This window comes from Athene cunicularia (assembly GCF_003259725.1).
Source record: "Athene cunicularia isolate RWA chromosome Z unlocalized genomic scaffold, athCun1 chrZ_part2, whole genome shotgun sequence".
In the NCBI taxonomy this organism is placed as follows: Eukaryota; Metazoa; Chordata; class Aves; order Strigiformes; family Strigidae; genus Athene; species Athene cunicularia.
In genome coordinates this window covers 15,769,571-15,792,069 of record NW_020799143.1, presented here as the reverse complement: position 1 = coordinate 15,792,069, position 22,499 = coordinate 15,769,571, and the positions used below count along the sequence as shown (strand labels likewise).

General features: G+C 39.3%; 1 protein-coding gene across 4 annotated transcripts in view; it reads left to right on the top strand.

Annotated features, from left to right (window-relative positions):
- The window catches only part of LOC113490101 (transducin-like enhancer protein 4), a 96,992-nt gene extending 75,817 nt beyond the window's left edge, over positions 1–21,175 (top strand). For 2 of the 4 annotated variants that reach the window (XM_026866338.1, XM_026866337.1), the window contains exons 7-18: positions 5,803–5,922; positions 6,509–6,562; positions 7,210–7,362; positions 8,589–8,721; positions 8,956–9,149; positions 9,339–9,415; positions 13,080–13,329; positions 14,383–14,630; positions 15,594–15,741; positions 16,333–16,483; positions 17,722–17,798; positions 19,453–21,175. In XM_026866338.1, coding sequence (XP_026722139.1) covers positions 5,803–5,922; positions 6,509–6,562; positions 7,210–7,362; positions 8,589–8,721; positions 8,956–9,149; positions 9,339–9,415; positions 13,080–13,329; positions 14,383–14,630; positions 15,594–15,741; positions 16,333–16,483; positions 17,722–17,798; positions 19,453–19,560 — 1,713 coding nt within the window. In that variant the 3' untranslated portion in view covers positions 19,561–21,175. Of the gene's footprint in view, positions 1–5,802; positions 5,923–6,508; positions 6,575–7,209; positions 7,363–8,588; positions 8,722–8,955; positions 9,150–9,338; positions 9,416–13,079; positions 13,330–14,382; positions 14,631–15,593; positions 15,742–16,332; positions 16,484–17,721; positions 17,799–19,452 lie in introns of all 4 variants that reach the window. The other 2 variants (XM_026866336.1, XM_026866335.1) reach the window with 1 other exon arrangement.
- Positions 21,176–22,499: the final 1,324 nt, after the last annotated feature.

The window sequence follows — 22,499 nt, the reverse complement described above, 5'->3', positions numbered from 1 at the left end:
TATCTATACTTCTGTGCACATAAAACTTTTGAGATCACTTGCGTTCCAAAGACTTGACTGCTGAGCCTACACATTTTCTTTATTCTGGACTTCTTTATGGCCATCTCATTGCTGTTGCAGCAGCCCTGCATATCTAGTCTTTGATGTTTTTTATGACACTCTTATCCACTAATTAACTTCATTAATTTTGCAATTAGTGAAGTTAATTAGTGGGTAAAAATGCTATATAAAACTTCAAAGTTTGCATCTTAATCATAGTTTGTATTAAAAATAATTATCACATGCTTGATTACTATACTCGATCCAGTTAGCTCAGATGGGGTCATGTGATATTAAAACCAGCTTTGTTCTGTATCTTTCCTAGCTAGTTAGTAGCATTTTTCACTGTCGATCATTGAGACTTTGGTATCTGAAAATGCAGCTATGGGAAAAAGATGGTGAATGAGACTGAATAAACTCACAAATTTGATCATGGTATGGCTGCGTGTAAGTTGAGTTTCAGTTTGGATGAATAGAGAAACAAGTTGGAAAAGGGGGAGGTGAAAATATTAGAAAAGTTCACCATGACCAGTGATATATGTGGGAACAATACTTGACTATCAGCCTCCCCTCCATTGGTGAGCCATTTCAGAAGAGATGTGCATTGGACTGTAGTGCCTAACTGTGTGTCATCCTGATCACAACCCACTCCGTATACCTAAAGGGAAAGGCATGGTAAGGAAAACCCGTTTGCCTAAGTAAAGACAACAGAGAGGGGAGATATTGGAAAATGAAGGCAAAGAGCACAAAATCTGTCAGACTGGAGTGAATACTGGGATGTATTAATAGCAATAATAGTAATGTAGTAATAGTAATAATAACAGCAAGAAAAAGGTGTAGTAGCAGTGTAGGTGTGGGCGACCTCAGGAGCACAAGCACTAGGAAACACTCCATATGGTATCTGTAGAGCATCCCACAGTGGTTTACACCATTTCCCTCGGTTTAATGAAAGTAATGCACCTACGCCTATGAGTGTATGTAAACGAATGCACTCTTTTTAGGCAGATGGGTACTGCCTTACAGTTAGAGCCATGCAGAAGGTTTGCTGTGTGGGAGCTCTTGATTAGTTTTTCTCCTTGGCCATGTGTTCTTGATGGGCTGTGCTGGACTGACCCTTAACGCTTGTCCGGGTGTTTCTGATGGAGCTTTGCCACCTTGTACCACTTGTTACCAGAGCAGTCTCTATGTCATCCCTGGCATGTGAGAAGTCACTTTTTTTTTTTTTTTTTTTTTTTTTTTTTTTTTTTTAAATTTATTTTTATTTCTGATTTAAGCATATGGTTTTATCTTGGAGATGTCGGTGCTACAAGGCCAAGCCTGGAGCAGTGCCTGAGTCCAAGCTCCAGCACTGGTACATCCATGAATAACATTGGCACCAGCCAATCTAGCAGTGTTACTGCCTGGTCATTTCCCTGCGATGCATATTGTATCCATTTTTATAGTTTCTTTTATACTTGCAACAGACTTTATAACAGCAATAATGTCATTCAGATAATTATACTGTAATTGACCTTAGTGTTGAACATCCTTGGCTTTTACTGCAGTTTGCTTAATACTTCAAGATGGTCAATTATCTCATAATTCCCACTTTGTTGGGAGTTATTGTTTTAATTATTACACTCCAAATACATCATTTTGGCATAGTAGTAAGGGTGCGCTGGGGAATGGTCATATTCATGAATGCTTTAAAGAGTTACCAGCTTTATCATGTGGGAGGGCTTTTCATCCTGTCATCTCTAATCATTACTTTTAACACTGATTTCATTTAATTATCACTTAGTCTGCTCAGGCCAGGCCTTCATCTACAGGAGCTAGCATATGAGGAGTTGGGGTTGCAGGGTTTGAGAGCAGTTGGATGGCTGTGCAATCTGACCATGTTGATTTCTTTTTTGCCGTGTTACAGTGTGAGTCATCTATGCAAGTAACTTTCAGTGGAAGTTGGGGGTAAAATGGTGAAATCTTTATTTATTTTCCTAGCAATTTGAAGTATAAATTATCCCAAATAGACAATGAGCACGCTGATGTTTGCCCTGTTACCAGTGAGAATTTTACAGCTTCGTAACAGGCTTGTATGGCCCTTTTTATGTTAATTTAATTTGTGCATGTGTGGCACTGGTACTCCACCAGAAGCTGTGCCCTGCCATTGTTGGAGAGAAAACAGAGTGGTCCTTGTGGTGGGAGATCTTTATGGTTGGCTCTGTGCTCAGCACTGCTCAAAACAGAGGCTGAAGCATAGCATGCCATGCTTTACAGACTAGTGCAAAAGATACTGTGGGTCCAGCACTCAAAACACACTCTTCCACTTCTTAAGCAAATTACTTGTACAAGGCAATGTGCTCAGTCTTTCTGTAGATGTGTCTGTTCAGTTATTTTTGTCAGCATTTTGTGCTGCATTTAACATGAATAAAAATATTCTACCTAAGAAGAATATGAAAAAACAGTGCGTTTTGCTAAAACAGAAACTAAATATAACCTACTTTCACCAAAGAGTATTTTTTCTTATGTCTGATCTAATTATTATATGTGAGCAAACTCAGTGTTAGTAGGAAAGTGCTACTCTCTCGTAGATGAATGCATTTTACTGAAGAAAACAGAAGTGTGAAGAGACTTTATTTCTCTATAAATTTTAATAGTTACTAAAATGAGTACTCTGGCCCATTAAGTTACAGCCTGCCAAGTCATAATGCTGAATCACTTAATTTCTCTAAGTAGCTATCCTATTGCAGCTTCTTAAAGGCAGCTGTTAGGAGAACACCAATGTTTTAATCAAGGAACGGGGCAGACTCTGACAGCTAAACAGTGTGGTTCAATGGAGGTTTTCTTGCACGGTCTGCAAATATAAGGACCTCTCTTGGAGTATGTAGACTTGCACACTCAAGAACCAGGGTGTGGGTGGGTACAGGATTATAGGTAGGAGTCCAGTGACAGTGGAAACCATGTGGACTTTTGTCACATTCTACTATTTTTCACTGAAGATGGATCCTTACAAGTGCTTATAGGTTGGAAAGCTATTGCAAACAGTAATGGGAACTCAGTATGGATAATAATGTTGCTTGCACACTGAAAGTACGTAGGTGTTAGGTCTATACGAAGATCTAGACCACAGCTCACTGGCTATGTACATGACATATCTTAAGAGACTTAGCTTTACATTTAGATCTGTCCTCACCAGTATCAAATATCCCATGAAGTCATAGAACTGTATGTGACAGGTGCATTACATGTTGCAGGGGTATTGGTTGACTGGCACCATGCAAGAAAAGGGGTAGGACAATTAAAAGTGAGAATGTTCAGATATGTTTTGTAGTAATTGACTCGAGGAAAAATAAATGTTAGTCCTAATACACTGCCCAAACTTCAGTTCAGTGCCTGCTGTCAATAGGAGAGTTGTCTCTGTTTTTCTGCTAATGTGAGGTACTGCAGCAATATCTTTTCATATTAGTATCAGGTCTGATCCATCTTTGAAGCAATAAAATCATTAAGCAGTGTTCATTGCCCCAATGCCCAATGTGATGCTCATCGTTTATGTGCTAGTGATAATTAGCTACTTTATCATTCTAGTAGGGAGCTTTAATTTATTACTTTATTAAGCAGTAAAATAAAAGATTAAAATGGTATCTATAGCACATAGCTAACTAGATTGTGAAAAATGAAACTATATGGTTTCAAATTTATGAAAATAAATATTTCTATTTAAATAAGTGCAGTAGTTTAATTCTTTAGACACCATTCTAATTTGTAGTTTACTGATGATTATTTTTCTTCATTTTAAAGCAAATTGCTTTCTGTAGGGTGAAGTTGAGAAATAATGAATTGAATTCACATTACAAGCTACTGCCTCCAAATTGTAAATGAATATAAGTATACTTATAAACATACTATTAAAATCTTTTGCAAAAGACTATGCTATATTGTTGCAGTAAACAAATACATTTTTCAAGCCACCAGTTCATTTAATGTTGGATTTCTGCTTTGCCTTTATTTTGAGGGCTTCTGTGCCTCCTGCCACTATCTCCAAATGTATTAACGTGTGTTGTCTCTTCAGAGCAAAAAATAACAGTGTTTGTATCATTTACTATAATAGTATATTACTGATTCCTTTTCAACCTAAATCAGTGAACATATTTTAAGATGTATTTGCTCAGGATGGGAAATCCTTGTCTACCTATTTTATACTGTCATGGAGAGAGAGGGAGGGAGGCAAGCAGACAGGCCAATGGGAAAGGTACAGGCTGTGTTCAGCACTAACTTTGTTCTAAACAGATGGAAGATATTTTGCAGATTCCACCACTCATTAATCTGAGCTGCTGTTGACAAGAATTGGAAATTTTGGAGAAGTGGAGAGGAAGACCTGAGTGTCCCAGCAGGGAGAAATGTTCACTCATGTGACTTGGGCAACCACAGTTTAACCTCCATGGTTGAGTGTTCTTAATCCTTACCAGAAGTTTGTGGTGTAATAAGTTAAGGAAAAGAAGAAATATGGTCATAGGGGTGGAACAGAAATTGCACAATGTAAATGCTAATTTCTTGTTTTGTGTTCCTGGTAGTAGCTATAAAGGAAATGTAGGGAGGTATGCACTGAGAACTATACAACCAAAGTGCTGTGTTTTATATAGAACAACAGCTGTCAATAGTGTGTGGAGGAAAACCAACAAAGCCAGTGTTTCTGGGCAAATGGGAAGATCTAAAATCCGACAGTAGGGACTTCTTTGGTGGTTGTTCCTCCCACCCCCTTATGTAAGAAGGACAGAGATATGGAAACTTCAGGGTTTCAACTGAGAATTGCTTTAATCTTCATTCCTGTCAGCTATAATTCTGCAGAATGCCTGAACACACCCTTACCTACATTCAACCATTGACTTCAGTGTGAGATAAAGTTTAGCACATGCTTAAATGCTTTCTTGAATAGGGTCACAAGTTGCTGCTGCTAAAATCAATCTCAACTTTTCATCTTTCATTACTTCCTTTTTTGTATGCTAAGATACAGGCTTCACCAAGCTTTGGAAGTATGGTAGAAATTGATAAACGTCATCTGCCTTGTTTAAAGGAGTAGAGCAGAATTGTTGGATGTCAGTGCATAAAGTACATATTATCTTCCTTGCTTTCCTGCCCTGTACACATGATCTTTAATGATCATTACTAAGTGAGAGCAGCAGAATGATGTCAAGAGACTCACTGAGTCACTGCATTGTGTTTCTGTCTACTGCAGGCACAGCCTGTAATTGTAGAAGGTGCCAAAATAAGATGAGTTTAAGGTGTTTTCCCTTGTTCTTTACTTGCTTTGAAACTGTTCAGAAGCTTGCTGCTTTCTTTGCTAGAAATCTTCATTCAAACATGCTGAAGTGTGACTTACCTGGAGCCACTTTGTTCTTCTTGATTTACACAGGCAAATGTGCACCCACCCTCCCTCTTCTGGGAGTATTGATTTAACCCTGCATATTTGTAGAGGAAACAAGCCAAAACCAGGCCAATGCACAGTATTTGTAAAATGTTCCAAAGGAGCTCTACATTCATCCTGTTGACACTGCAGACTGCAAGTAGGATCCATCAGCTGATCACCTTTATCTGTCTCTTGCAATGCATTGTGCATTTTTAATACAAGACACTTGCTGGGTAGCTATCACTGATTAAAATCCAAAGTGCTATTTGTGAGAACAACTCCAAATCATATGTACCGGGTTAAGTTGTATTGAGGGATAATAACAAATCACTGTTTTGAATGAGCATCTGATGATGTTTTCTTCATCTGTTTTCTGACTGCAGAGCTCTTCTGTATCTCCCTCAGCCAGTTTTAGAACAGCAGAAAAGCACAGAAATTCAACAGATTATCCTTCAGATAGTAAAAAACAGAAGACAGAAGAGAAAGAAATAGCAGCTCGTTACGTGAGTAAATTGTCTACATCGTGCATTGTTGAGTGTTCCTCTGTAATTTCACCTGATTCCTGCCACATAACTAATTTTAAAATTGAGGGTTAAATTTTCAACGGGTTCTTACTTCTTCTTACTATGTATATACATACTTCTATATATACATACACATATACATACTTCATACTACTTCTTCTTACTATGTATATACATACAGAGCACCTGGAACGCGTGTGACAAGAGGATTGAGAATTACTTAGGCTGGGACTTGGTAGATCTGGACTCTAGTTTAGTTCCATTTCTCAGTGCAGTGCAATTTTGGATGAGGATTTTCATCCTGTGTCCATGTTCATCAGTATGAAAACTAAGAAGAGTGCTATAGCTGTGGCAACCTGTTAAGCAGAAGCCCTATAGGTGACCTAAATAATTATTATAATTGTATTACCACATAAAGCTGGGTAAAAGTAAATGCTATATTGCATAGTTGTGAGCATCCTTGCATTTTTTTTTTTTTTTTTTTTTTTTTTTTTTTTTTTTTTTGTACTTGAGACGTTGTGATATTAAATAAATGTTTGTAACACATAATGGTTTGTCATTGCAGGACAGTGATGGTGAAAAGAGTGATGACAACTTGGTAGTTGATGTTTCCAATGAGGTATACACAAAGGTGTTTTTTCTACCTTACATGGTGGTGATGGGGTGTGTTCAGTGGTTTCTGTGCATATTGGGTATATGAATAAGATAACAGCCTTTGACTTCATTAAGAAGCTTGAAATGCCTGAGGGAATCCAGGCAGGTTGTCTTTATTTAGAATGTAAATCAGATCTGTAATACTTACTTCTACAAAGGACCTTTTTGTTTCTTGTATGAGCAAAAAGTATGGTTGAGATATTTGAAGCCTGTTCTGCTCAGCAGATATGATGCAGCTTGTATGGGTATCTGTGTTTTCTTCTACTCTAGCCATGACTTCATTTGTGAACTTTATGAGGTCTGCCAAGTGCCTCAAACCTTTTTCAGTCTGTCACCTGACAAGTCAGATTTACATGCCTATTTCAATATCCATAGAATTTTAACATTATTTTTCATGGTTAAAGGCATCAAACTAAAAATTTCTTTAAATAAAAAAAATGTTGTCTTTCATTATCCATCTTGATTTTACAATTTTATCAGCTAAATCAATTAAGAACTGAAGGAAGTTGTCACTTTTAGTGACAGATCTTCATTCCAAAGTGAGAATTGCTTGAGACAAGCACTAGTGGCTCGTATGAAGTTTTTATATTAACCCACGTTGCTGCTGTTTAGGATCCTTCCTCTCCCCGAGGGAGCCCAGCACACTCTCCACGGGAGAATGGCTTGGACAAGACTCGGCTGCTGAAGAAAGATGCACCAATTAGTCCGGCATCTATTGCATCCTCCAGCAGTACTCCTTCCTCCAAATCCAAAGAACTTAGCCTTGTAAGTCCTTCAGATCGCTCTTAACCCATGATCATATGCTGAAACACATGCTTACAGGATTTCTGTTTGGACACAATTTGGATTTCCTCGGCTATCAGTAAAGCACTGTGAAGCAGCAATTTGAAATTTGTTTAATTTATCTCTTCAAGGGAATTTAATAAAATAGTAAGGAGGAAGTCCACAGCCTTTTCTTGGGATAGTAAGAGGTTATTTTCACTGGTGGTGTGGGTAGATGATAAATATGCTGTGCTGAGAGATGTTTTCCTCCTCCCCACTTTGAAAAACTGTCATTCTGAGAATAAATAAAAGTACACAGGGGTTCCTCGAGCTGTTTTCCTGTGCTGTGGTTTATGGCAAATTCAGTTCCCTGCTTGGATGTGATTTGGTTGTTAGCTTTGTTTGAATTACCAGGCCATATACAACAACAGTAATTTTTATTTTCTATCTAAAAAGTAATCTGTCATTTACAAGAGCCTTCCTTGACATGCATCGCAAATAACAATGCAAAAAAAAGCACTGCCTGCAAGTCGGGGGTGTTCTTTCCTTTTGTATTTGTGACCACAGTTAATCACCTTCCAGAGCTGCAGAGTAACTACCCTCCCAGTTCTTCATAGGTCAGGGTATGCAATTATTTAAAGAAATAAAATAAATTTTAAAAAAGCTGAGAGTGAATGTAGAGCTCAGGGAAGGTGGTGGAGTGACAGGTTCAGGCCTGCGAGTCAGTGGTTTGTCTGATGAACAAGCTTGTCACAAGAGCAGCACTGCACAGTTCCTGACTTTATACCCATCACTGCCCCCATCCTGTGTTTCCAGCACCACATTTGAGGAATGAGTTGTTGGTCAGTTGTGGGGTCTTTTTCTTCTCTTCTCGGCCACCTAGTTGTAATGGGAGCAGGTCCACAGTGAGCAGAGTGAGACCTCTGATAGATTTCACATAAGCTACCAGTGTAATTGTCAGACGGTGACAGTCATTGACCTCATTCTGAATCACACAAGTGCTCCGAAAGAGGAAAGCTGTGATGGCTATAGTTAATTCCTAAAGCCATTCCATCTTTTTCAGTGTCTCTGCAGCTTCTCTTTATTGCAAGGGCCTGTTGACACCCAGACCCAAAAGCTAAATATCAATAATCACACATACGCTGGTGTCATCGGCTCTCTTTCCAGCCACTAGCTAAAAAAGTAAAATAACTAACAAACTGTCTTCCTTTTCCCTTTTTGGTGATTAGAATGAGAAATCTACCACTCCTGTGTCTAAATCAAATACCCCGACTCCACGGACTGATGCCCCTACTCCAGGCAGCAACTCCACCCCTGGACTGAGGCCAGTGCCTGGCAAACCCCCAGGTGTGGATCCGCTAGGTTAGTGTCTGTATATTTTGACAGTGTGAAATGGTGGCCGTTTTTCCCTAACCAGGCTCCCTTTAAATCTACAGTGATAAGGCAGTATATTACAGCTGCTTAAACTGGATGCTGAGCTGGTTCTTCAGCACTTTAATACAGCATGTATATATTTTATTGTTTGCCAAACTCATACTTTATCTGATGTGTCTGGGATGGCTGTGTGACTTCTCTCTTATTTTTCCCCCTTGATAGCTTCAGGTTTAAGGACACCTATGGCAGTGCCATGTCCTTATCCTACCCCATTTGGGATTGTGCCACATGCTGGTATGAATGGGGAGCTGACCAGCCCTGGAGCTGCTTACGCCGGTCTACACAATATTTCCCCTCAAATGAGTGCAGCAGCCGCAGCAGCAGCAGCAGCGGCAGCTTATGGGAGATCCCCAGTGGTAAGTGTTTGCCACTAGTAAGTTTGGTGTTCAGAACAGTTTATATTGAATATAAGACCTGCAGGGTTAAATCTAGTTCATTCTCTTTGTAATGTGGGGAGTGTGCTACAGAGAACATGAATTAAACAGTCTTCTTTTGCCTAACTACATCTTTAATACACCTTTTTGTTTTGCTTGGGGAAACTATAGGTTGGTTTTGATCCACATCATCACATGCGAGTCCCAGGAATCCCCCCCAGTCTCACAGGCATTCCAGGAGGAAAACCGTGAGTATCAAACATTCAACTTTAAAGGTCAGTCATCTGTTGAAGTTGTTTGCTAATTGGAATTCCCCTTAGCTACTGAAAACTATCATGTGAATAGAAATAAATACAACTATTTGTCGAGATCAGGAGAAACACTGTTTAATTTTAAAGTTGCATTTGTAAATTTGTTTTGAAGACTAATAGCAGCCAACAAGGACTGGGAGATATAGAGTAAAGGAGACAGAAATTAGTGGAAAAAGGAGCTGAACTTCAAGGTGTTACATACTGAGTCTTACTGGTTGGTCTTATATGGCAATGCAGAGGGAACAAGATCTTGGCTTTCCATGTCTACTGTACCCTGCTTCTCAGTTTAAGAAAATGAATTATTTCTTCACAAAAGCCTTGCAATTACTTGCAAACTTATCAGCTGCTATAAACAGCAGTGCTCAGAGAAAGGAACGCTGAAATGTTTTGTTTGATTGAAAATACTGGGAAGAATTATTGTATCATAATGTTCAAATTCATCCTTGATGGAACTGACCACTAAAGGTCATCTGCTCTACCAAGCATTGCTTGTTGTGAGCCTCGGAGAAAGAATTACACAGATATGAAGAACTCTCTGCTCACAACTCTCTTGAATTAGATAGGGGAAAAAATAAAACAGCAATGAAAACCATATTGATCCAGATATTATGTAAGGGTCCTTCAGTTCCACATCTTGTGTAACATTTCTGGGAAACTGTGAGCAGTTAATACTGGAGAGTTTGAAGGCCAGGGGATGTTTGTGCCATTCCTTCTCTCATTCTTGTATGTATGAACATATTTTTGGAGGAGTGTTTGGGGGGTAGTCATACACTTGCATGGCTGCAAGTAAATACATATGCTTACCTGCCAGTGAGCTTGCGGACACACAGGCTTAATAGCATGATAACAACTGATCAGTCCTAGTGCCTGTAACTCCCTGTGTCACACAAGTCATAAACCATGTCCAGATCTCTCAGACATGACACACTAGTTAACCACCTCAAGTTGATTTTCCTGATAGTTGCGCCACCCTGTTAGGTGTCTGCATAAGGTGAGTATGGAAATTGGTGTGCAGCAGCTTCCAGACCAGCTGCTTGCATGAAAAATTCTGTGGGGCACAGATCTTAATCCTCCACATGCAGCAGGCACTTAGAAATGTCTTGACCTAATGTTTGAATGTTCACTGGGTTCATGTTCATCCTTGGTGGAGGATGACTGTCTCTGCTAGGCTTTGCTTGCTGTGGTCTGAGAAATGGCAATACCAGGGCTGCAGAGACCTACCTGCTGACATCTGACTCATGTTACAATTGAGGGGAAATAAAATGTGAGGCAAGCTGAAATCAGACTATTTTAATTCTGGTGCATCTCCAAGGTTTTTGAATGTTGTTGACATTTTGATGACTGTTTTAAACATTTAAATGTAACTGTCATTTGTTTGCCATAGGGCCTGAAACCTTCGAAATCTGTTGTTGTTTTAGCGTGATTGCATTGATCTTTCTTCATCTTAAGTGCAGTGCTTTTCACAGCTATCATTCAGGATTGTTGCTTTCTCATTTACTCTTCCCTTAGAGCAAAAGTTGTGTAAATTCTATGCACTCTTGAGTGACTCTTGAAATGGACCAGCAACGTGTGACACATCAGGGATCTGGCCCCCAGTAACTCTTTTCATTTTGCAGATATATTAATTGGATTATACAATATATAAATAGAAAAGGTAGCTAATGTGAAAAGAAGAAAAAAGTGCTCTCCAGACGTCCATAGTGCCAGATATTTTTAAGATATTTAGATAACTTCAGATAGGCAACATGCAGTGTCAGTTCTCAGAGTGGAAAAAAAAAAACAAACAACCCAACAACAACAACAAAAACCACACTAAAACCATAAAACCATCACCAAACCAAACCAAGCAACAAAGCAACAATTTAATCATATGTGCTGGTATGAAGTAATGTATAGAATGAGAATAATGTAGTCACAGATTACTCCAGATCTAAGCTTTATATTTCTCTAATTGTTAAAAAATACTTTCTAAGTATGCTAGAATTCACTTTGGCTGATAAAAACACTCAGTGTTTAATATGGCTTTGCAGAGAGTGACTACATACAGAAATTAGAAAAGATGATAATGAAGTTCCATGTGTTTTGTTAGAGATTTCCGGTGACCACCAGCTGCTTTTTTCAGTATCTTACTGCAGCAAACAGGAATTAGGGTGATAACAACGAAGATATTTCAGATTTCTGCAGTGATAATTGAACTGTAGTTCTACTCATGTAAGCAGTTTGCTGCTTCTGACAACCACAGAAAATCTGTCCTACCCTCTCCTGAATGTGTTTAATGTCAAAAAATGGAGGAGGATGATATGATCTGTCACTCAGACCTGCCAGAACAAGAAGCGGAGCGCAGGATGAGAAGAGTGTGTAAAGTTCTGGGAATAGTGCAGAAAGGTGAAAATGCAGTTGCATTTTGTCCCACTGAAAATTACTGTTCTAGTTTTAATGCACTATGAATCTTAACTAACAAATTCAGGAGTTGAATTCTGAAGACTGCCTTCTTCAGTGACTTTGAAGCAACAGCTAAGGATGTGATCTTCCTAAGTATTTTCATAAAATGATTTCTTTTTTTTGTGAGCTCTTCTAATCCAACCATTGTGACACTGGAATTTTTATCAGTACTGTGATGATTTTTTGGATGTATGGAAGTTAAAGCCTTCCTGTAAGCATACTTTGGTATGTATAGGTGAATCTTCTTATAAAGTTTGTGCTCTTGTAATAGATGTGACGTGTCAGGTAACATCTCAGAACCAGACAATTTCACAACTGTTCTCCCTGGAAAATATTTTGAGATGAAGCTGTTGATAGGTTATTCACAGGTGGCATAACTGGTAGTCACACAACACATTCTTTCTCAGTGAGGACTCTGATTCTGGCAAGAAAAATTGGGATTTGTAGTCATTGTGTCAGGTCCACACAGGGGGGAAAAAATGAAAAAAAATAAAAAATAAAAAAGCAAGGCCAAAAGAAGGAAGAAAATTCCACTGCATTTCTGCTTGTCTGTCATGTCAGATGTCAGCAGCCATGCCTGGAGGACTTAACTATTTGATGGTGGAGGTTTCACTGCACCCTTAGGTACAGTGCTGAGCAGTTTCACTTGAGGGGCATGGGACCCTCAGTGCATTTGGAGCAGCTTGGCAACAGTCCAGCTAAAATTTGCACTTTAGAGTCAGTAAGGGAGCCGCCAAACATCTGACACTCAGCTACCTGCCATGCTCTGCAGCAGCCAGCCAACTATTTCTGTCTTCCAGGGAACCCTGACCTGACCTTCCTTCCCTTCTCTGCATACAGTGGTCTCCCTGTGCCCCAGGTTTAAGAGTATTGTTGTATATCCTCAGTCATGCCAGAAATCATCATTGCATGAGTTGTAAAAGCTCATTTGATTATAGACAGTGCTTGACTTTTCACATTAAGAGTACCTATGTTTATGCTTTGACAGCCATGCTATATAAATGAATAATTTCTTCTTCACATGATAAAAAAGATCGCAAAAGGGGCTGAGTGCCTCATCTGAATGCCTGCAGTGGAAACATACCTTTAATTCTGTTTTCTTAAATAGGCTTGAAGAAAAACTTCTTAAATCACTCCCTATTTTTTTTTCCCTCCTCAGAGCTTACTCATTTCATGTAAGTGCAGATGGTCAGATGCAGCCAGTTCCTTTCCCTCCTGATGCCCTCATCGGTCCAGGAATCCCTCGCCATGCCCGTCAGATCAACACACTGAGCCACGGGGAAGTTGTGTGTGCAGTTACCATCAGCAACCCCACAAGACATGTGTACACGGGTGGGAAAGGGTGTGTCAAAGTCTGGGACATCAGCCACCCTGGCAACAAGAGCCCTGTCTCTCAGCTGGACTGCCTGGTAGGTAAACAGCAGCATTTGACAGTAGAAGAAAATAGCAGGTTGTGTTAAAATTAAAATTATACTATTAAGATACAAAAACCAGTGGCTATTTGAGTGCTGTCATTGGTATCAAAGTTTGATATTCGTTCCATTTGTAATTTTGTTGTTTGAAGTGTGTTCCTTGTCATACTTGTGGTTTTTTCCTCCCCAGTATCCTAAAATTGTATTGGTATGGGGAATGATCAAAGACAACACAGCAAATACTGTATATAAACTTCGACATTTGTTGGCAGTCTTAAAGCTTGATATCCTGTCATGCTAAAAATTGCTGTTTTGCAGCTGTATTCTCCAAGAACATTTGAAGATTGTGTCACACATTTTGTGTCTGTGCATGTATGTGAATGCGTTGCCCTGCCTTAATGTGACAATTAAAAAGTATCCTTGAGTGTTTTCATAAATTATTTGAATGTGCTAACAAGATTAGCCACTGTTAGCAGCTTTTCTCGTGTCATTCACCAGTTCTTGGTAAGATGTTGCTTCTTGTTACAGAGGCAGTAAAATGAGAACTCTGCAGCACATGTAGACATATAATGAATTGCTACACAGGTTGCTACACAAATGAAGAAAATTGCCCAAATATTTTCCTCTGACATCTCCTAGATGGTGGCAGCAAGTCTCATTGGAACAGAGGTGGGGGGAGTATGCAGGGAATTTGGTACTCCCCCATGCCGAGAGGTTAATGTACTGAAATCAACAGAGTATGAAAATGTAACTTTCTACACAAGCTGTCAAATACAGCTATCTTGAATTGTTTTGGGCTGGGTTCAGGTCTTTGCATTTTGATGCTAATTAAGATTAAATATCTCTCACTACTGAATTTTGTAGATCAAGTTTAAGTACTTCCCTAATGCCATGTAATTTTCTGGCATTAATACACTTTATCATTGTCATAAGTATAAATGGCTCATTAAAACCAGGAGGGAATACAATACTTTTATGGATTTCTGCTCTCATGTTAATGCTGTTTTCCTTTCCTCATGAGTAATCTCTTGATGGCTTCTGTCTCCACAGAACAGAGATAACTACATCCGTTCCTGCAGATTGCTCCCCGATGGCCGCACCCTGATTGTTGGTGGGGAAGCCAGCACGTTATCCATTTGGGACCTGGCAGCTCCAACTCCTCGCATCAAAGCAGAGCTGACATCTTCTGCTCCAGCTTGCTATGCCCTAGCTATCAGCCCCGATTCCAAGGTCTGCTTCTCTTGCTGTAGTGATGGGAACATTGCAGTGTGGGATCTGCATAACCAGACTTTAGTAAGGTAGGTCGACAGAACTGGATCATCAGGTTGTGAAGAATTAATTAAACATGGCCTTATATAGTCTTCTGCATACATATGCTATTTTATCCCTCGTGTCTGCATAGCTGCTTCCAGTATTTCATTGGTAGGCAATAGCTACAGTAATACCTTGAAAAAAGTATATATAATTATTTAATAGGTTTTGAGAGTTTCATAATTCCAGGTCTGTTGAGCAGCCCATAACTTTAATCTCCTGAATTCCGCTGATGTTGACACTGCTGTTAAGTTCTTTGAACAGATAGTTTTCTTTGTTTCCATGCCATACATGGTGCTCACACTCCAATCTCTTTAACTGGTGCTCCAGCAAATACGTCTTGAGTAAAGATGTGTGTAAATTACTGCATTGCAAACTTAGCATTTTAGGAGTTGCTACTCGGCACTAATGTAGAGTAAGATAGGAGCCAGTCGTACAGAGGTTCTCTGTGCACTGGACTGTGTGGTTGTTGTTATATGTAATGTATAAGTAGTGCATGTAAAGGCAGGCTTTTACTCCCTGATGTTCCCATTTAGACTACTCTTTACTTTTTTCCAGTTGTGTTGGTGACCTGCAGATTCTTCTTAAACTAAGTGAATTTTGACAATCATGCTGCATTCCTTTAGGGGGATTAGGGTATTTTCAGTTGAATAGCGGGTATCATACAGCCAGCAGCAAAGATCCCCAGAGTATCTGACTCATAAAGTGTGCTTTTAGAAATCAAATTAGCGCTTGGCTGTTTGGCCTGATTGCTTCATCAATTCATCACAAAACTCATGTGGTCGTCCCAGAGTTTGTATTAATCTCAGATCGCTATTGGAATCTACATTACTGTTGTCTTTAATGGCTGCATGTCAGGGACTGAAAGCAAAAGGAGGTATTTTGTATACATGCTCAGAACCAACTTTTTCCAGTGTGAGAATGTGCATGTCTGCTTTCAATATTTTTAGGCAATTTCAAGGCCACACAGATGGAGCAAGCTGTATTGACATTTCTAATGATGGCACCAAACTATGGACGGGAGGCTTGGACAATACAGTCAGATCCTGGGATCTCAGAGAAGGGAGACAACTACAGCAACATGACTTCACATCACAGGTTGAGTTTTAGAAGTTTTGGCATGTTAAGAAAAATCTCTCATGGTTCTCTTAAACAAGCACGTTTGGGTTTTGCTGTTTTTTTTTTTAAGAAAAAAAAGCAGGCTCAAAGAGAACTCCAAAGAATTTTTCACTCAGTCTCATGCTGTTTTTTCTTTTTTTTTTTTTATGTGGCAGCTAAACATCTCTCTGGATTATCATTATTTAACAGATTAGTACTTATTCTGTAAGAGTAGTGGAGAATCCTTTTTATAAAGAATTTCCAGATTAAAGTGTTTCTGTGTGCAATCTGTTCCCATTTCTATAGATTCTTGCTCAAAAATATTTTATGAAAATATTTTTAAATGCTGTCAGATAAGCTAGGACATCAACTTTTATAGCTTGATTTAATGCTTTACTATTACAGTTTTGACTGAGCTTTGTTTACATGACTGAATTTTTCTTGATTACTATACTAATTGGATTATTATGTTTTTAAAACTGTCGTAGACCAAAATGCTTTTGCATAGTGTTATCAGTGTAGCAAGAGTTGGTTTTGAGTTTCTTAAGCTCATTTCTTTAGTGACTGAAGCATGTGCTGTTCTAATTTCAGATCTTCTCACTGGGCTATTGCCCAACTGGTGAGTGGTTGGCAGTGGGAATGGAGAACAGTAACGTTGAGGTGCTGCATGTTACTAAACCGGACAAATATCAGCTGCATCTCCATGAGAGCTGTGTGTTGTCACTGAAATTTGCTCACTGTGGTAAGCAGCTCTTTCTGTACAAGTGTTTTCCCCCTTGAGAAATTCATTCAAGAATACTTTTAAAAGAAAGTAGAGGTATAGTGAAAAATTAGATGTTAAATTGTCATAGTTTGAGCCCAGAGGGCTATTGAGCACCATGCAGCTGCTCACTCCCCCCTTCCCCCCAGCACTGAGAAGGAGGGAAGCAAAAGACCCAGGAACTTGAGATAAAGACAAAGAGGGATGACCTAATTCCATTAAGGCACAGGTGAAAGACAGACTCATTGGGGGAAGAAAAAAAAGAATGTAACAACAACAATGCTTAACAAAGTAGGACCATTAAACCATTGCCACATCTTGAAAACAACTTCTCCCACCCATCCCATCTTCTCAGCTCAGCTTTGCTCCAGATATCTCTACTTCCTGCCCAGCATCACCACAGGGGTCAGGGAGCGGGGGCTGTGGTCAGTCCTGCCGCTTCTTCCACCTCGGGGGAGGGGAACTCCTGGCATTCCTGCCCTGTTCCAGCGCAGTCCCCCTCTCACAGGAGACAGTCCCCCACAAACCAGCTCCGACATCAGTCACTCCCACGGGCGTGTGGGTCACCCCCACGTGTGGCAATCCTCCCAGTGCTGAACTGCAACAGCGGGGGCTTCTTCCCACAGGGTCCCGGCCTTCTTCTGGTGCAGTCCCCTGTCCCGGCGTGGGGACCCCACAGCTGCGAATCAGCATCTGCTCCACTGTAGGCCCCCATGGGTGGCAGGGGGCGGCCCTGCCATCTCACCTGGGGTACAGGGGAGTCTCTGCTCTGGCGCACCTCCCCCCTTCTCCTCTGTTCTTCCACTGACTTCGGTGTTCACACACATGTTCTCCTCACAACTCCCACCACTCCTCCCATGTTCCCCTTCTTAAATACCTTATCATAGAGGCGCAGCCACTGTCGCTCATTGGCCCGACCTTGGAGCAAATGCAGGTCTGACGTGGAGATGGGGGGGTTCAGAGAAGCTTCTCACAGGGACCACTGCTGTAGCCCCCTCCCCACCACACACTCAAACCAGGACAAAATTTAAGACTGCTTTGTTTTATGAACTGCTTATGTTGTGAACAAACATCATAGTGTAACCAGATGAAAATGTGACTGATCTTTGTATATGTTTTCCCTGAATGTGTGAATGTATTGTTTTTATGATTAATCTGTTTCTTGGGGTGCATGCCTCGAAAACAAAATGCAACAATAACATTTAAACAATCTGTTGCAGGCAAATGGTTTGTAAGCACTGGAAAAGATAATCTTCTTAATGCCTGGAGAACACCTTATGGAGCCAGTATATTCCAGGTAATAATCTCCTAAAAGCTATTTTCCACATACATTGCAGTGCAGTAGAGCTGCACATCTCAGGGTCTGTCATTAGCTTAAGGAGTTTTTAAATGGAAATTCTTGGCTGATTACTATGTTCCTAGACTTTTTCTGTAATTAGAGATAGACTTTTGTCCTTTCTAATGTTAGAATAATTTAGCTCTTACAATAAAGTAGCCATTTAACCCGAAATTGTTTTTAATACCCTTCTTTTTCACCTTCTTGTGCATATTGCTGTAATACAGTACCCAAGCCATGTCATTAGCTGAGCATGCACTGAAGGTCCAAAAAGTCACTTAAACGGTGAATGTCATATTCAACATCTATATTTTGCCTGGATGAGATGTGTGAAGTCATGGATTGGACAAGCAGACTCCTGAGCCTGAAGACGGTCTCCTTATGGAGGAGCCCTGTGGAGTGTAACTGGAAGTCATAACCTTTCTCCTGTCTTTATGCCATCTGTGCCCAATTTTAATGGCACTTCAATGCCATTAAAGAAAAGTGGCATTTTTGGCATGTCCTTCTCTTCTTTCCCCTACAGGTGCCTCTAGGCTGGGAATTTTTTTAATTAAGTTAACTGATATTCTGGTTTAAATGGTCAGGTCTCACCTGTACTGATAACCTGCCATGTCTCTGCCTTTGGGGACAATACAGTTTGTCTTGACATGAAAAACTGAGGTCTTGAGTTTTCTGAGTGAAGACTATTCAGCTCCAGAACCACCTCCCACAGAAAGCCTAAATCATCCTAACAAGAACACATCTGCCTTAAAAGTGATGTTAAAACCCCAGTGCAGCTTGCTTAATGAAGGGTAGAGAAAGAAACTTCCCATGCAGTACAGCAGAGATTTCTTGTCAAAAGCTTAGCATATGATTGGTAAGTGTTTAGCTCTTGCAATGACAGGCAGAAAAGAATGTGGACATATGCTATGTAGAGAAAACATGCACGAAAACAGCAAGTAAAAGGTGACAATATGTATACATCATCTCACAAAAGACAGAAAAGCTGGGAGGAGACAGAGCTGCTGCATCCTGGTGTATCCTGTCTGTCTTTCACCTGCTGTACATTGTTGCTTATCCTATTCCACTACAGTATCTTTTCATATTTACATCCTCCCTGATAATGTAAATTCCTTTGTGGAAGGCTTCTTTCTTCTGTGTTTGGGAAATAGTGAGAGGAAATAGAGTTCGTTCTGTGGAGTCTCTTTGTTTTATACCTGTGGGTGAGTAGGGCTTTGTAGTGTTTCTCCATATGGATTTCTGGTTTACGACAAAAAAGGAAGGGAGGAAGATGGCTTTTTGTTCATTTTTATGCAAAAACTAATGTATAAAATATTGATAAATGCTTGTTGTTTGTAAAGTGTATAGGAAGGACTGCTCCTTTTTGTTTGATTGATAGATTATCTCTAGGCCTGTAACATTCACTTCCCTTTCTGCTGCTGTTTTTTGTTGCCATAGAGCTTTAGGTGGAACAAGTTTGGAGAAATAGTCTTGTAACAAAGCTGCCAGTACTGATATTTAAATGAGCTTTCAGTGTGTTCCCTTTTTATAAACTCTTCCCAATTAATCTTCAGGCCTTTCTGTATTGAATGATTGTAGAGATGTAATTTTATTTTGTTCTTTTTCTTTCTTACAGTCCAAAGAATCCTCATCTGTGCTTAGCTGTGATATCTCTGTGGATGACAAATACATTGTCACTGGCTCTGGGGACAAGAAAGCTACAGTCTATGAAGTTATTTATTAGAGACAAATCTGAATGCAGACAGAACTCCTTCTCCTAGCACTTTGCTGTATATCCTTTTTTTTTTTTCTTTCTAAACTGAGAACTTAAATGCTCATCACAGTTGTGGGATTTATTTTTACCTTCTTAACTTGCTGTTGATTTGTGTATGCTCATTAAGAACTTGTGATACCAAATTGTCAGATGTCTACTTGGGAGAAGATGAAATAAGCATACTTAACAGTGAACTTGACTCTTTCATTATGTATTATAGCTGTAATGTATTTATTTTGTTTAAAGAAGGCTTTCTAACAATGAACTGACTAAATAAAGCTGTCTGGCCCGGCTTTAGTTTGAAAGGTGCATTGTATACTTTGTGTTTTTTTTTTCAGGTGGATAAATTGGGGATCTTGGAGAAGGATGTTCAGGAGATAAAGTTACACTAAATAGACTTGTAGTTTCTATTTAAAAAAATAAACTTTGTTATATTTTTTAGTCCTGTTCTTGGATGAGACCTCTAAGTGTTATTACAGTATAATTATTTGGTGGGAAGATGCTGTATCTTAACTATTTTAGACAGTCTTGGAAACTTAGGAAATTGCAAACTGTAGCCAGTAATCTACATGCCTGTGATAAATGGCAAATTCAGTTCACATCTAAATTAAATTCACTTTAAGTAAGAATGTGCTAATTTATATATTTGCAATGTTAATATAGCATCTTGTGTACAGATTTGTTCTCAATGCTTTTCTGTTGATAAGCATAAAGCATTTTGGTGTCAATCTAGGTTTTTTAATATAAACACCTCTCTTTGTTATATTGTAGAGAGTACAATAAGTTGCCTCAAAGAATCACCTTTGTTACTTCTGGAAACTTTTGCAATGTTTCCTTGAAAATGGGGATATGTGTCTTTGGGCAATTTTTCAATTACAAGAGATTATGAAAAATATTTGATATGTTCTTTGGAAACTGCACTGAAATAAGAATGGATGCCTACCAATATACAAACCACAAAAGCAATGACCTCTGAGGTAGGATTTACAAGAGTACTCATTCCGACATACAAAAAAGGAATGGATTCTCATTGGGATAAGGACTTGCTTTGTTCGCCAGCAGTTCAATCCAAGTCTTGATTGGATGTCCCTAAAACAGACGCAGACTGAGCCATTGTGCCAGAGACAACGTGTTATCTTTTTATGTTGTTGTTGTTGCTGTTAAACTATGATCTGTGACTTTTTTTTTGAATGCTTTAAAAAAAATCTTTAAGTCTGTGGATCTGCTGATGTACAGTGCCTTTGCTGCTATGGATCAAAATCAAAAGACCCGTGTAGATAAATCTTATTGTATAAGTAGAAAATTACTTAATTTCATACTAGAAATGGATTGATGCTGCAAGTTAAAATGGACTGTTCATTGAAGTTCCAAATGTGGTAGCAAAAAATGGTGTCTTAAGTGCTTAGTGTTTGATGTCATTAACAGTTTCGTAATACTCTACATTGTAGAAAGATTTTGATACTAAACTGTGTCATTGTACATAGTTCTAATGCATTGTATTGACCACCAGTACTTCTATAATGGTAGATTATTGTTTGTGCATTCAGACTTTTAAGCATTAAACATAAGTAACTTCTCAGATGCATTCTTCTATTGTTGTTTTCCCCTCCCTCATTCTTTTTGTGAGTGATGATCTCAGTTATATGTGCAGAATGCTGTCTGTAAGGACAACGGGCATTCAGTCATAGGCCATGCCACTACAGATACTTTGCAGTTTTGTGACTGAGAGCCAATATAGAGTTTAACAGAATTTCTCCGAGCTAGCAAAATCAATGAATTAGTAGTTTCTCAAGTTACCTGACGGCAGTGATTCTGAACTCTTGGAGGCATCAGTCAGAAGACTTTGGCTGTGTCACCTAAGAGTTTGCCACCTCCCGTTTGTGTATTTTCCCATCTGATACAAAGCTTTATGTTATCCCATAACTTGGAGAGTGTGAAACTGGGGACGATTCCTACTCCTGTGCCTGCTAAACTATTCAAAGCAGCTTTGTGCCTGGAATTCCCCTTCCAGGGTCAAAACCTGTTCATGCCCATGGAAAGGCTGCTTCTGACAACAGTTGATTTTAGATCAAGAATTTAACCAAGCTTCCACTGAGTTAAGACAGAGGTTAAAGTGAACTAAGGGAAATTCATTTATACACTACTGGGAGGGTATGGTGGCGGGGTGGTGTTGTGCTATTCATAACAGGGGAAATGGAAAAAAATCAAAGGGGAAATTGGAATTAAATCTTTCTCCCATAACCCATTTCTGAAAAGTGACATTGCGCCTGTTGGAAATTCCCAGTCAGGTAAGCCTGTCCTGCTGTGACTTGCCAGCTCATGGTGACTGCTGGTACATGAACCCAGGCTGAGAAATTTTTTGTTTTTTCCTGAAATGCCAAAACAAGTCTTAAGCTGATTAAGTCATTTACCTGTACTGTGAGTGACTGGGTTATACTTGATGGAGAGTGTAGAGGCAAGTTTCCCTCAGAGATGCCAGTTTTCTTAGAGTTAATGGTGAAGAGTTTTCCAGAAGTCCCCCAGAATAACTAAGTTTTCGTTGGTGTTGAGGTTCTGTGCTTCTTAGTACAAAAATGCTTCATAAAGGTAAACATGTTACAGATGCTTTCTGTTAATTGTTACTCTTCAGAGAAAAGATATAATTTACCTGTTCTAAATATTACATTGGCGACACCTTTTCTTTTCAAAGGCATTCAAAAATTTAAAAGGCTAGGGTGTACTCCATTTGCTAACAAAAGTGAAACCACCTACTTAATGTTTGCAGAGGATGTTATATTTTTATGTAGTAGTTCAGGCAGAAAAGATTACTTAAAACCTCTAAGATAAAGCCTTCCCTTTAAAAGAATAAAACACTATATACTCCTGAATTTATACCAAAGCTAGTTCTGACAGCAAAGTAATATACTTTT